Source organism: Salvelinus alpinus, chromosome 7 (genome assembly GCF_045679555.1).
Source record: "Salvelinus alpinus chromosome 7, SLU_Salpinus.1, whole genome shotgun sequence".
Classification (NCBI taxonomy): domain Eukaryota; kingdom Metazoa; phylum Chordata; class Actinopteri; order Salmoniformes; family Salmonidae; genus Salvelinus; species Salvelinus alpinus.
In genome coordinates, this window is record NC_092092.1 from 47,081,419 (window position 1) to 47,096,337 (window position 14,919).

Sequence of the window (14,919 nt, forward strand, 5' to 3'; positions counted from 1 at the left end):
GTTTGCTTGTGTGTGTCCGTGATGGGGCACAATCTCAATGTATTTCTCCCTTTATCCACAAGAGGAGTGTATTCACCTTTCTCTGAGTAAAAGTGAGTATGTCCCCTATCATAACTGTGTGTGTGTGTGTGTGTGTGTGTGTGTGTGTGTGTGTGTGTGTGTGTGTGTGTGTGTGTGTGTGTGTGTGTGTGTGTGTGTGTGTGTGTGTGTGTGTGTGTGTGTGTGTGTGTGTGTGTGCATGTGCCCTCTCTCCACAGGACAACCTGAGTGTGTTCCTGCGTGGCTGTGAGGAGCTGGGACTGAAGGGCTCTCAGCTGTTTGACCCCGGGGACCTGCAGGACACCTCGACACGCCCCAAAGCCAAGTAAGACATCACACACACACACACTTGCTTCCCTGACTGGCTGGATGGCTGAAAGGCTGGCTGGTTGATTGGCTGGCTGAATGTCTTTGTATTTTCATCCATGTGTTTTATCTATTCTCATCCATGTGTGCATTTGCTTGTCTTTCTACATCTCTGTGTCACTCTTATGTCAACAGTACAGTAATTAGTGTCAAAGCAAAGAAATGTGGCTCTCCTTGTATGCAACGTCACTTGACAGGAGATTGTGATGTAGTAGCTGTTGCTAGGTGAGTGGGTGTTGCCCCAACAACTATCCTTGTGCCAGGGCTGCTCTGTCAGTCAGTCAATAAAGAGAGCGCGCGAGAGAGAGGGAATGAAAGATTGGGAAGGAGAGAGAGAAGAAGAGAGGTAGAGAGAGAGTTTCTTCACTTTGTGACAGGGCAATGTCAAACTTAGCAGGTCTCGAGGATGGCTTGACTGGTTCTGTCATGACATATGATTCCATGAAGAGTTCAGGTGTGGGCCAAGGGAATACTATTAGCTTTACACACTAGTCACACTGTGTGTGTGTGTGTGTGTGTGTGCGTGAAGGTGTTTTTGTGCACGCATGCAAATGTGTGTGTGTCCACCCTTTCACTGATGCCTGTGCATTTGCTTGGCTCCAAACCAAGTGCATTGCATTTGAATTGACCCTGTTCTAATGTTGATGGCTATGCATCCTTGCATTGACTTATATGACCTTGTTACTGTCCCTTAGATTTTGTGTGTAGCTCTACCCTTTTCTCCTGCGACTCTGCCCAGTGCTCAGGCAGGTGTTTTCTTATCTAGAAAAGAGATTTGGACGGGGGTGCATAAAGAGACACCGCTCCACACAATGTGCTAAGGCCTGAAGTATGTCTTCTGTTCCATCTGCTGATGGAAACAGATCCATTTCCAAGATAAGTGACAGGTGGAGAGAGCGAAAGAGGGGGGTGGGGAGAAAGAGAGAGGGCAAGTGAGAGTGAGAGGGAAGAGAGATAATCGAAGGGGAGAGAGCGAGAGAGAGCAACAGCAAGAGAGAGTAAGATAGAGAAAGAGAGAGTGAGATAGAGAGAGAGGGAAAAACAGAGAGAGGGAGGGAGTAAAGGTGAGATCACATGCAGTGATCTATTACCTAGTGGAATCTTTATTGCCTTCTTTCTCAGGCAGGCTTTAGATGTGGTTATGTAAGTAAGCAAGGTAGCGTGGTAGAGAAAACAGACCTGGCTCTCTGTTAATTTAGTCAAGCGAGAGGAGAGGAGGAAGGAGATAAAGAGGGGAGGAAGGTGAAATGACACAGGGACCTTCTGTTGGAAAAGAGGGAAGTTGGAGAGGGAGATGGAGAAACTAACGCTGAGACTGACTTGACCCCTGGCCTTTTGGTTTCAACCCTCCTATTTCACGTTCTTTCTTTTGAACTTTCTTTTGCTCTATATGAAGTATCTCTCTCTCTCTTTCTTTCTCTCGTTGTCTCGCTCCATCTCTCTCGCTGTCTCTCTCTCTCTCTCAATCTCTCTTCCCTTTTCTTCCCCCTTTTCTGTTGGATCAGAAATGAGTATGACGTTGCCGACCAACAAACGTGTTCCTCTCAAGGGGAGGTCATGTAAAGGCAAAAGGATCCCCTTTACATGTCTCTCTATCAAATCGGCCAGAAATGGGAACAAACAGAAAATCTTCCAAATATCTTGTAGTTGCTATAGAGCCTTTCTGTTGATAATTGGAGCGATCTGGCTTTTGAACCCCTGAAGGAGGATCTGACAGGGCTAGGTGCTGCACAGAACACCTGATCGACAAATCACCTCCACCTCAAAACATCCAAGCCTGAACTGATTCATATAGTATAAGGATTAGTGAATCTACATGATCCCATGGCACTTGTCGCAAGAGTATGGGGTGTTATCTCTTGGTGTCTACCAAATTATCCTCGGCTTCCAATTGGCTCATTCAAGCCCTGTTCTTTCCCCTGCAATTCTTCCCTAGGTCGTTGAAGAGAATGTGTTCTCAGCCAACCTGGTAAAATAAGGGCTAGGTATGAACAGGCATATTGACGTGTAACTCAATGGAAACGTTTCATCCCTCACGTGATTACGCGTCCACCTACTAACGATCTGGACATGAGTCATTTGATTGACAGTTTGGTAATAATCCCACTCATGTGGGAGTTAGCTGCATAACACTCTTAACCCCTGGGTGACCTGCGCAGATCATTACGACAAGGAACCGCGTGTGGGAGCTGAACAAGCCAACAAGGTTGACCTATGACCTCTGCTGACTAGTGTGCGAGTAAAGTATCAAGTGTAGGCTTAGATCAGCGCACGCACGTGTTCCTTCACGAACGTGCACGATGCGCACACAGACGGAGGCGCACGCGCACAGGCACACACACAGGCACACACACTCACACTCACGTGCCAGACAAACACAGAACCTGTAGCTATAATTCAGTCTCTAACCATTCTGAAACTGACATATGGTTTCATGTTTATTTAGTTTGATGAAAAATATGTTAGCGAGAGAAAGAAAGGCAAACGTCGCTCTCCGTGTGCATGTCTCTGTCTGTCTCCGTGTCTGTGCTCACGTCCATCTGTGTGTCAGAAAAAGAAAATGAAATAAGAATTGAGTGTGTGTGTGTGTGTGTGTGTGTGTGTGTGTGTGTGTGTGTGTGTGTGTGTGTGTGTGTGTGTGTGTGTGTGTGTGTGTGTGTGTGTGTGTGTGTGTGTGTGTGTGTGTGTGTGTGTGTGTGTGTGTGTGTGTGTGTGTGTGTGTGTGTGTGATTGAAAGGCACTCTGGCCTCTCCGTCTTTGCCCTGCTGTTGCCTGGAGCCTCTTGAACAATGAACAAACATCCAAACTACCTTGCGCTGCAGCAACGGCAATCAGGCTGGAGAGTTTGTAGATCAAACACTATTATTTTCTCTCTTTCAACCACTCTCTCTCCCCTTGTCCCTCTCTACTTCCCTCCTTCTCTCTCTCTCTCTCTGTCTCTCTCGCACGCTCTTTCTCTCTGCCTCTGTTGCTCCTCCCTCCCTCTCTTTCTCGCTCCCCTCTCCCTCCATCTCTCCCTCCCTCTCCCACTTTCACTTTCTCCCTCCTCCTTCTTCTCTCTCCCTCTCTCTCCCTCCATCTCTCCCGCCCACTCCCACTTTCACTTTCTCCCTCCTTCTTCTTCTCTCTCCCTCTCTCTCCCTCCATCTCTCCCGCCCACTCCCACTTTCACTTTCTCCCTCCTTCTTCTTCTCTCTCCCTCTCTCTCCCTCCATCTCTCCCTCCCACTCCCATTTTCACTTTCTCCCTCCTTCTTCTCTCTCCCTCTCTCTCCCTCTATCTCTCCCTCCCACTCCCACTTTCACTTTCTCCCTCCTCCTTCTTCTCTCTCCCTCTCTCTCCCTCCATCTCTCCCGCCCACTCCCACTTTCACTTTCTCCCTCCTCCTTCTTCTCTCTCCCTCTCTCTCCCTCCATCTCTCCCTCCCACTCCCACTTTCACTTTCTCCCTCCTTCTTCTCTCTTCTCTCTCTCCCTCCATCTCTCCCGCCCACTCCCACTTTCACTTTCTCCCTCCTCCTTCTTCTCTCTCCCTCTCTCTCCCTCCATCTCTCCCGCCCACTCCCACTTTCACTTTCTCCCTCCTCCTTCTTCTCTCTCCCTCTCTCTCCCTCCATCTCTCCCTCCCACTCCCACTTTCACTTTCTCCCTCCTTCTTCTCTCTTCTCTCTCTCCCTCCATCTCTCCCGCCCACTCCCACTTTCACTTTCTCCCTCCTTCTTCTCTCTCCCTCTCTCTCCCTCCATCTCTCCCTCCCACTCCCACTTTCACTTTCTCCCTCCTCCTTCTTCTCTCTTCTCTCTCTCCCTCCATCTCTCCCTCCCACTCCCACTCACACTTTCTCCCTCCTCCTTCTTCTCTCTCAGCCCAGATGGGGGCTTTCCACAACTGCATCTGTGTGTCATTCCACACTGTGACTACAGTGTTGTTGTTATTGATTTATTTCTCTGAGAGCGAGGAATGCAGCTCGTTTGACAGCTCTCTGACCTGGAACCTATGATCACCCTCGTCTCTCTCTCTTCCCCGCAGGGTTGCCGACTGCAGCAGGAAGCTGACGAATGTAAGTGTCACCTCTATATTGTGTATTTTGTTTGTCCGGTAAATATATGTTTATGCTATGTACGCTCGTATGCATGGGTTGGTCTCTCTCTCTGTCGCTTTGTCCGTCTGCCTCCCTGTCTGTGTTCTCTCTATTTCTGTCATTCTTTATTTCTCTGTCGCTCCTTTCTCTTCATCATCGGTAAGGTCTCCCTCTCCCTCAGTCAGTCCATCCCATTACCGCCTCTCTATCTCTCTCTCTCTCTCTCTCTCTCTCTCTCTCTCTCTCTCTCTCTCTCTCTCTCTCTCTCTCTCTCTCTCTCTCACACACACACACACACTCCCTCACTCTCTCACTCTCCATCTATCTCCAGTCTCTGCTGCTCTAAGAGGAGCTAGCGAGCTAGCATAGTGCTGTTGTCATTCTCTGCGGTGTGAGCAATGGGAGCTCTCTGCTTGACTTGGCTAGCTATAGTGTACTCTGTAGGCCGTCTCCAGCTCTAGCTCCACAGCTGACCGAGCTGTTTTAGCTGTTTTAGCAGAGGGACATTGAAACGCTACATTAGACTCCGTCTGCACTGCATCAGAACGTCCCATGAACTCACAACAGCTGTAGAGGGAGCTAGCCTAGTGCTAGTGTCGACTGTAGTCTTTTCGTTGTTGCAAACTGCAGCAGCAGTATTCAATTATTCATATTTTTGCTCAGACTCCGAGCACCATCAGACTGAGAAGATGAGATAGGTGGAAAAGTATTTTTGGACCGTTTTGTAAACGCAGCTCGGACTCGGCTAGGAAAAGGGACTATCATGCGGGACTGGAGGGAATTCTGCTGGCCTTATGCAATGTTAAACTGATGCATATGTAAACAGTAAGGTATCTATTTTGTTTATGTTGTAGGTATGTTTTATTATAAATATTGTTTGGTGTTTTGGTTCTGTAGCTGCTGCTGGGTGAAGTTGGTGGTTGTGCGAATGTTGTGTGCACGCGTGTGTATGTGTGTGTGCTTGTGACACAAAGAGGTTATTTTCCCATCGGGAAAGAACACATTTTGTCTGGTCCAGTAAAGCAAATCAGAGAAAACAAGCACTGTAAAGCAGTGGTGAAAAAAGTACCCAATTGTCATACTTGAGTAAAAGTAAAGATAACTTCATAGAAAATGACTCAAGTAAAAGTCACACAGTAAAATACTACTTGAGTAAAAGTCTAAAAGTAATTGGTTTAAAATATGCTTAAGTATCAAAAGTAAATGTAATTGCTAAAATGTACTTAAAGTGCCTTTGGAAAGTATTCATACCCCTTGACTTTTTTCACATTTTGTTAGGTTACAGCCTTATTCTAAAATTGATTAAATCGTTTTTTTCCCCCTCATCAATCTACACACAATACCCCATAATGACAAAGCAAAAGCAGGTTTAGAATTTTTTGCTAACTTGTAAATGTGATATTTCAGTTTTTTATTTTTATAAGTATTCAGACCCTTTACTCAGTAATTCGTTGAAACACCTTTTGCAGCCTCGAGTCTTCGTGGTTCTACAAGTTTGGCACAACTGTATTTGGGGAGTTTCTCCCAATCTTCTCTGCAGATCCTCTCAAGCTCTTTCAGGTTGGATGGGGAGTGTTGCTACACAGCGATTTACAGGTCTCTCCAGAGATGTTTGATCGGGTTCAAGTTCAGTCTTTGGCCGGGCCACTCAAGAACATTCAGAGACTTGTCCCAAAGCCACTCCTGCGATGTCTTGGCTGTGTGCTTAGGGCTGTTGTCCTGTTGGAAGGTGAACCTTCACCCCAGTCAGGTCCTGAGTGCTCTGGATCAGGTTTTCATCAAGGATAAAAGCTGAAGAACATACAGTACGCTGAACATACAGTAACTGGCACCATCCTTACGGTGAAGCATGGTGGTGGCAGCCAGGTACTTTCAGCAGGTGCTGGAGTTGTAGGCAAACTCACGGAAAACAGAAAGGAAAATGCCGCACACTGCTTCTCATGCTCCCAGGTGATATTTATTTACAACATTTTGACCCGTAGGTCTTCATCAGGCATCCGTATCCCAGGTGGGGGTGGAAGGTCCTATATATAGGGGCAGTACTCAGTGAAATCAATTCCTGAAACAGGAAGTAAAAAATGTATAACATAGTTTTCATCAAGGATCTCTCAGTACTTTGCTCCGTTCATCTTTGCCTCGATCCTGAATAGTCTCCCAGTCCCTGACGCTGAAAAACATCCCCACAGAATGATGCTGCCACCACCATGCTTCACCGTAAGGACGGTGCCAGGTTTCCTCCAGACGTGACGTTTGGCATTCAGGCCAGAGTTCAATCTTGGTTGCATCAGACCAGAGAATCTTGTTTCTCATGGTATGAGAGTCTTTAAGTGCCTTTTGGCAAACTCCAAGTGGGCTGTCATGTGCCTTTTACTGAGGAGTGGCTTCCGTCTGGCCACTCTACCATAAAGGCCTGATTGGTGGAGTGCTGCAGAGATGGTTATCCTTCTATAAGTTTCTCCCATCTCCACAGAGGACTCTAGAGCTCTGCCAGAGTGACCATCGGGTTCTTTGTCACCTCCCTGACCAAGGCCCTTCTCCCCCGATTGGTCAGTTTGGCCAGCTTTAGGATGAGTCTTAGTGGTTCCAAACTTCTTCCATTTAAGAATGATGGAGGCTACTGTGTTCTTGGGGACCTCCAGTGCTGCAGAAATGTTTTGGTACCCTTCCCCACATCTGTGCCTCGACACAATCCTGTGTCGGAGCTCTATGGGGAATTCCTTCGACCTCATGGCTTGGTTTTTGCTCTGACATGCACTGTCAACTGTGGAACCTTATATAGCCAGGTGTGTGCCTTTCCACATTAAGTCCAATCAATTAAATTTACCACAGATGGACTCCAATAAAGTTGTAGAAACATCTCAAGGATTGTCAATGGAAACAGGATGCACCTGAGCTCAATTTCGTGACTCATAGCAAAGGGTCTGAATACTTATGTAAATATCGGGTATTGTGAGTATGGATGTATTGTGAGTAGATTACTGAGATTACTTGGCCCAATCAAGTCTCTTCTTATTATTGGTGTCCTTTAGTAGTGGTTTCTTTGCAGCAATTCGACCATGAAGGCCTGATTCACGCAGTCTCTTCTGAACAGTTGATGTTGAGATGTGTCTGTTACTTGTGACTCTGTGAAGCATGTATTTGGCCTGCAATTTCTGAGGCTGGCAACTCTAATGATCTTATCCTCTGCAGCAGAGGTAACTCAGGGGTTTTCCTTTCCTGTGGCGGTCCTCATGAGAGCCAGTTTCATCATAGTGCTTGATGGTTTTTGTGACTGCACCTGAAGAAATGTTCAAAGTTCTAGAAATGTTCCACATTGACTGACCTTCATGTCTTAAAGTAATGATGGACTGTCATTTCTCTTTGCTTATTTGTGCTGTTCTTGCCATAATATGGACTTGGTCTTTTACCAAATAGGGCTGTTTTCTGTATACCACCCCTACCTTGTCACAACACAACTGATTCGCTCAAACACATTTAGAAGGAAAGAAATTCCACAAAGTAAATTTTAACAAGGCACACCTGTTAATTGAAAGGCATTCCAGGTGACTACCTTATGAAACGGGTTGAGAGAATGCCAAGAGTGTGCAAAGCTCTCATCAAGGCAAAGAGTGGCTACTTTGAAAAATCTCAAATATAAAAGAAACGTCCCTTTTTCAGGACCCTGTCTTTCAAAGATAATTCGTAAAAATCCAAATAACTTCACAGATCTTCATTGTAAACTGTTTAAACACTGTTTGCCATGCTTGTTCAATGAACCATAAACAATTAATGAACATGCACCTGTGGAACGGTCGTTAAGACACTAACAGCTTACAGACGGTAGGCAATTAAAGTCACAGTTATGAAAACTTAGGACACTAAAGAGGCCTTTCTACTGACTCTGAAAAACACCAAAATAAAGAAGCCCAGGGTCCCTGCTCATCTGCGTGAACGTGCCTTAAGCATGCTGCAAGGAGGCATGAGGACTGCAGATGTGGCCAGGGCAATAATTTGCCATGTCCGTATTGTGAGACGCCTAAGACAGAGCTACAGGGAGACAGGACGGACAGCTGATTGTCCTCGCAGTGGCAGACCACGTTTAACAACACCTGCACAGGATCGGTATATCCGAACAGCACACCTGCGGGACAGATACAGGATGGCAACAGCTGCCCAAGTTACACCAGGAATGCACAATACCTCCATCAGTGCTCAGACTGTCCTCAATAGGCTGAGAGAGGCTGGACTGAGGGCACCAGTAAGCCAGTGACTCAGCCCCCGTAATAGGGTTTGAGGCAGAGAATCCCGGTGGAGAGAGGGGAGCCGGCCAGGCAGGGACAGCAAGGGTGTTTCGTCGCTCCAGTGCTTTTCTGTTCACCTTCACACCCCTGAGCCAGACTACACTTAATCATAGGACCTACTGAAGAGATGAGTCTTTGATAAAGACTTAAAGGCCGAGACCGAGTCTGCGTGTCTCACATGGATAGGCAGACCATTCCATAAAAATGGAGCTCTATAGGAGAAAGCCCTACCTCCAGCTGTTTGCTTAGAAATGCTAGGGACAATAAGGAGGCCTGCGTCTTGTGACCGTAGCGTACATGTAGGTATGTACGGCAGGACCAAATCGGAAAGATAGGTAGGAGCAAGCCCATGTAATGCTTTGTAGGTTAGCAGTAAAACCATTAAATCAACCCTAGCCTTAACAGGAAGCCAGTGTAGAGGCTAGCACTGGAGTAATATGATCACATTTTTCGGTTCTAGTCAAGATTCTAGCAGCCATGTTTAGCACTAACTGAAGTTTATTTAGTGCTCTATCCGGGTGGCCGGAAAGTAGAGCATTGCAGTAGTCTAATCTAGAAGTGACAAAAGCATGGATTAACTTTTCTGCATTATTTTTGGACAGAAAGTTTCTGATTTTTCAATGTTACTAAGATGGAAAAAAGCTGTCCTTGAAATAGTCTTGATATGTTCCCAGATGAGATCAGGGTCAAGAGTAACGCCGAGGTCCTTCTGTTTTATTTGAGACAACTGTACAACCATCAAGATTAATTGTCAGATCCAACAGAAGATCTCTTTGTTCCTTGGGACCTAGAACTATCAAATCAAATCAAATTTTTATTTGTCACATACACATGGTTAGCAGATGTTAATGCGAGTGTAGCGAAATGCTTGTGCTTCTAGTTCCGACCATGCAGTAACATCTAACAAGTAATCTAACAATTTCACTACAACTATCTTATACACACAAGTGTAAAGAAATGAATAAGAATATGTACATAAAAATATATGGATGAGCGATGGCCGAACGGCATAGGCAAGATGCAGTAGATGGTATAGAGTACATTATATACATATGAGATGAGTAATGTAGGGTGTGTAAACATTATAGAAAGTGGCATTGTTTAAAGTGGCTAGTGACACATTTATTACATCCAATTTTTAATAATTTTTTATTATATGTTTTGTCCGAGTTTAAAAGTAGAAAATGTGCCGCTATCCACCTCCTTTATGTCTGAAACACAGGCTTCCAGGAAGGGCAATTTTGGGGCTTCCCCATGTTTCACCAAAATGTACAGCTGTGTATCGTCCGCATAGCAGTGAAAGTTAACATTATGTTCCCGGATGACATCACCAAGAGGTAAAATATATAGCGAAAACAATAGTGGTCCCAAAACGGAACCTTGAGGATGTCATGACTAGAAGCTCATTATTTTTGTTGTAAATTGAAATTTGCTCTCGCAAATGTTAGCATTACTCCACCTTTGCGCGATGCGCCAGGGATATGGTCACGAGTGTAACCAGGAGGAGAGGCCTCATTTAACACAGTAAATTCATCAGGCTTAAGCCATGTTTTAGTCAGGCCAATCACATCAAGATTATGATCAGTGCTTAGTTCATTGACTATAACTGCCTTGGAAGTGAGGGATCTAACATTAAGTAGCCCTATTTTGAGATGTGAGATATCGCAATTTCTTTCAATAATGACAGGAATGGAGAAGGTCTTTATCCTAATGAGATTGCTAAGGCGAACACCGCCATGTTTAGTTTTGCCCAACCTAGGTCGAGGCACAGACACGGTCTCAATGGGGATAGCTGAGCTGACTACACTGACTGTGCTAATGGCAGACTCCACTAAGCTGGCAGGCTGGCTAACAGCCTGCTGCATGGCCTGCACCCTATCTCAAGAGTGTAGCAAGGCCACACAGTGGCCTTGCTACATAGAGGGAGATGAGATAGCCTAGCTACATAGAGGGAGATGAGATATCCTAGCTACATAGAGGGAGATGAGATAGCCTAGCTACATAGAGGGAGATGAGATAGCCGAGCTACATAGAGGGAGATGAGATAGCCGAGCTACATAGAGGGAGATGAGATAGCCGAGCAACATAGAGGGAGATGAGATAGCCGAGCTACATAGAGGGAGATGAGATAGCCGAGCTACATAGAGGGAGATGAGATAGATAGTGGATGAGGTTGGCATAGTAAATTAGTCTGTCAGGGCTATGCTAGCCCAAAAATGGACTAAAGGAGCCTAATGTTACCCTTTATAATCCAAGGACCTTACATATTCTGTTTAGAGGTGAATTGGCTCTGGCAGCCAAAACAGCCAAATACTCCAAAACAGCCAAATACTCCATCTAAACGTTTTCTCAATTGCGGTACAGTTTTAGAAATGTGAAGCCCTCTACTTTCATATCACCTCAAAATAATTCCACAAATACTAAATATACACTTACTGTGCACAGGTTTTAACACAGTTTGAACAGACAGTATTTTCAGTGACGACACACGTGTGGTGTCTGTCTTCCGTTTATACACAGGTGTTCGGCAACGCAGATAGCTAATTAGCACAGGTACATTATGCCTCTTGTCTTCCTTCTGTTTTCCGTAAATAAGCATTGTAACATGGTAACCCTATAAAGATGTGGCGTAATGTAACCTTTTGTTTTTTGAAAATGATTCATCTCCGATATGAAAGACGTTCCTTATATTTCTAAAACCGTACTGAAAGCGATGCGTTTTAACGTTTAGAATGAGCGTCAGGGCTCTTAACAAAACTCCCTCGGGCCAGAAGACACTATTGTCAATAGACGCTAAAGGTAGTTAGCCTCTATGAATGGGTTAGGGCTATGCTAGAATAGTAAATCAACCTAACCCATGTGGCAATGGTAAAGAGAGAGAGAAATATAGCTGTGTGTTCACATTGTGTTCATATTGACCTGATTTGTGGCCAGGACAATGGCTAGGTCTTGTCTTGCTTATACAGAAACCCATGGCTAGCCAATTCCAATGATAGTGAAAAGAGGGGACCAAAAAAACAGGAAGTGAACCCTGTTGGTGGCCATTTTGATAAAACTGTTGTTTGTACTCCTCACAAATGAAAGACAAGTGGAATTGAGGGTGATTTGGGTTGTATGCCATGACTTCACATCAAACAAACAGTCAACGGAGGAAATGGTATAGAGATGTGGTATATTTTGACTAGCTAATGGCTACAGTGTGCCTTTGAGCCTTAGATGGCATCTATCACAGTGTGTAATGTGGAATTCTCTGATTGTTCTCAGTTGGCTGAGAATGCTTGTGTTACTGTTGGATAGCATTAGCGTTGTGAAGTATACCTTAGAGCTGTCAGGAAGGTATTTCGTGGCCTACAGTATGCTAACTTTGCTCATGATGGCATTTTGCCAGGTTTACTCAGGAAGTAAACAGTTGGTTTTGGTGTGGGACATCGTGCCCATAAAGCATATATGTAGCAACTCTGCTAATTAGCACATTAGCTAATGTATCATGTGCTAGCATTCTTGCATCATAAATTACACACAACTTGTGCACAAGCTATGGAGTATGAGACCACTGGGAATTGGTTAGGCCAAAAGTGCTGCCAAAAGTTGGTCAACTGTGTGGTCGGGTCAATTGGAAATGAACTGCCATTAAATTGAAAACTACAGAGTGTGACGTTAATGCATTGTCTTGTTAATAGACAATGCATTTAGCACACTCCGCCATGTCCTTGCTGTGTTTGAATCCTGGCTTAGGAAGGCCACCAACAATTCTGAGATTTCCATACCCAGCTACAACATTTTCCGTCAAGATAGAACTGCCAAAGGGGGAGGAGTTGCAATCTACTGCAGAGATAGCCTGCAAAGTTCTGTCATACTTTCCAGGTCTATACCCAAACAGTTTGAACTTCTAATTTTAAAAATGAACCTCTCCAGAAATAAGTCTCTCACTGTTGCCGCCTGCTATCGACCCCCCTCCGCTCCCAGCTGTGCTCTGGACACCATTTGTGAATTGATTGCCCCCCATCTAGCTTCAGAGTTCGTTCTGTTAGGTGACCTAAACTGGGATATGCTTAACACCCCGGCAGTCCTACAATCTAAGCTAGATGCCCTCAATCTCACACAAATCATCAAGGAACTCACCAGGTACAACCCTAAATCCGTAAACATGGGCACCCTCATAGACATTATCCTGACCAACTTGCCCTCCAAACACACCTCTGCTGTTTTCAATCAGGATCTCAGCGATCACTGCCTCATTGCCTGTATCCGCTATGGGTCAGCGGTCAAACGACCACCCCTCATCACTGTCTAATGCTCCCTAAAACACTTCTGCGAGCAGGCCTTTCTAATCGACCTGGCCCGGGTATCCTGGAAGGATATCGACCTCATCCCATCAGTCGAGGATGCCTGGTCATTCTTTAAAAGTATTTTCCTCACCATCTTAGATAAGCATGCCCTGTTCAAAAAATGCAGAACTAAGAACAGATATAGCCCTTGGTTCACTCCAAACCTGACTGCCCTTGACCAGCACAAAAACATCCTGTGGCGGACTGCAATAGCATTGAATAGTCCCCACGATATGCAACTGTTCAGGGAAGTCAGGAACCAATACACGCAGTCAATCAGGAAATCAATGGCTAGCTTTTTCAAGCAGAAATTCGCATCCTGTAGCTCTAACTCCAAAAGGTTTTGGGACACTGTAAAGTCCATGGAGAACAAGAGCACCTCCTCCCAGCTTCCCACTCAACTGAGGCTAAGTAACACGGTCACCACTGATAAATCCATGACAATCGAAGATTTCAATAAGCATTTCTCAACGGCTGGCCATGCCTTCCTCCTGGCTACTCTAACTCCGGCCAACAGCTCCGCCTCCCCCGCAGCTACTCGCCCAAGTGTCCCCGGCTTCTCCTTCATCCAAATCCAGACAGCAGATGTTCTGAAAGAGCTGCAAAACCTGGACCCGTACAAATATCCATCCTGCCCTGACTATCTAAAGTCTTCGAAAGCCAAGTTAATAAACAGATCACTGACCATTTCGAATCCCACCGTACCTTCTCCGCTGTGCAATCCGGCTTCCGAGCCGGTCACGGGTGCACCTCAGCCACGCTCAAGGTACTAAACGATATCATAACCACCATCGATAAAAGACAGTACTGTACTGTGCAGCCTACTTCATCGAACTGGCCAAGGCTTTCGACTCTGTCAATCACCGTATTCTTATCGGCAGACTCAATAGCCTTGGTTTTTCTAATGACTGCCTCGCCTGGTTCACCAACTACTTTGCAGACAGAGTTCAGTGTGTCAAATCGGAGTGCCTGTTGTCCGGACCTCTGGCAGTCTCTATGGGGGTACCACAGGGTTCAATTCTCGGGCCGACTCTGTTCTCTGTATATATCAATGATGTCGCTCTTGCTGCGGGCGATTCCCTGATCCACCTCTACGCAGACGACACCATTCTGTATACTTCTGGCCCTTCCTTGAACACTGTGCTAACTAACCTCCAAAGGAGCTTCAATGCCATGCAACACTCCTTCCATGTGTAACGGATGTGAAATGGCTAGCTAGTTAGCGGGTACGCGCTAATAGCATTTCAATCGGTTACGTCACTTGCTCTGAGACCTGAAGTAGGGTTTCCCCTTGCTCTGCAAGGGCCGTGGCCTTTGTGGAGCGATGGGTAACGATGCTTCGTGGGCGACCGTTGTTAATGTGTGCATTGTTACAATGTAACAGTATAACTTTAGACCGTCCCCTCGCCCCGACACGGGCGCGAACCAGGGACCCTCTGCACACATCAACAACAGTCGCCCACGAAGCGTCGTTACCCATCGCTCCACAAAAGCCGCGGCCCTTGCAGAGCAAGGGGAAACCCTACTTCAGGTCTCAGAGCAAGTGACGTAACCGATTGAAATGCTATTAGCGCGTACCCGCTAACTAGCTAGCCATTTCACATCCGTTACACTCACCCCCCTTTCCGCAGCAACCAGTGATCCGGGTCAACAGCATCAATGTAACAGTATAACTTTAAACCGTCCCCTCGCCCCGACACGGGCGCGAACCAGGGACCCTCTGCACACATTAACAACGGTCGCCCACGAAGCATCGTTACCCATCGCTCCACAAAGGCCACGGCCCTTGCAGAGCAAGGGGAAACCCTACTTCAGGTCTCAGAGCA

At 45.9% G+C, this 14,919-nt stretch overlaps 1 protein-coding gene across 12 annotated transcripts in view; it reads left to right on the forward strand.

Annotated features, from left to right (window-relative positions):
• Window positions 1-14,919, forward strand: part of LOC139581093 (LIM and calponin homology domains-containing protein 1-like) — a 166,704-nt gene that overhangs the window by 93,812 nt on the left and 57,973 nt on the right. For 11 of the 12 annotated variants that reach the window (XM_071410482.1, XM_071410484.1, XM_071410480.1 and 8 more), the window contains 2 exons: window positions 258-364; window positions 4,434-4,464. In XM_071410482.1, coding sequence (XP_071266583.1) covers window positions 258-364; window positions 4,434-4,464 — 138 coding nt within the window. Of the gene's footprint in view, window positions 1-257; window positions 365-4,433; window positions 4,465-4,839; window positions 5,316-14,919 lie in introns of those variants that run through there. The other variant, XM_071410491.1, reaches the window with a different exon arrangement.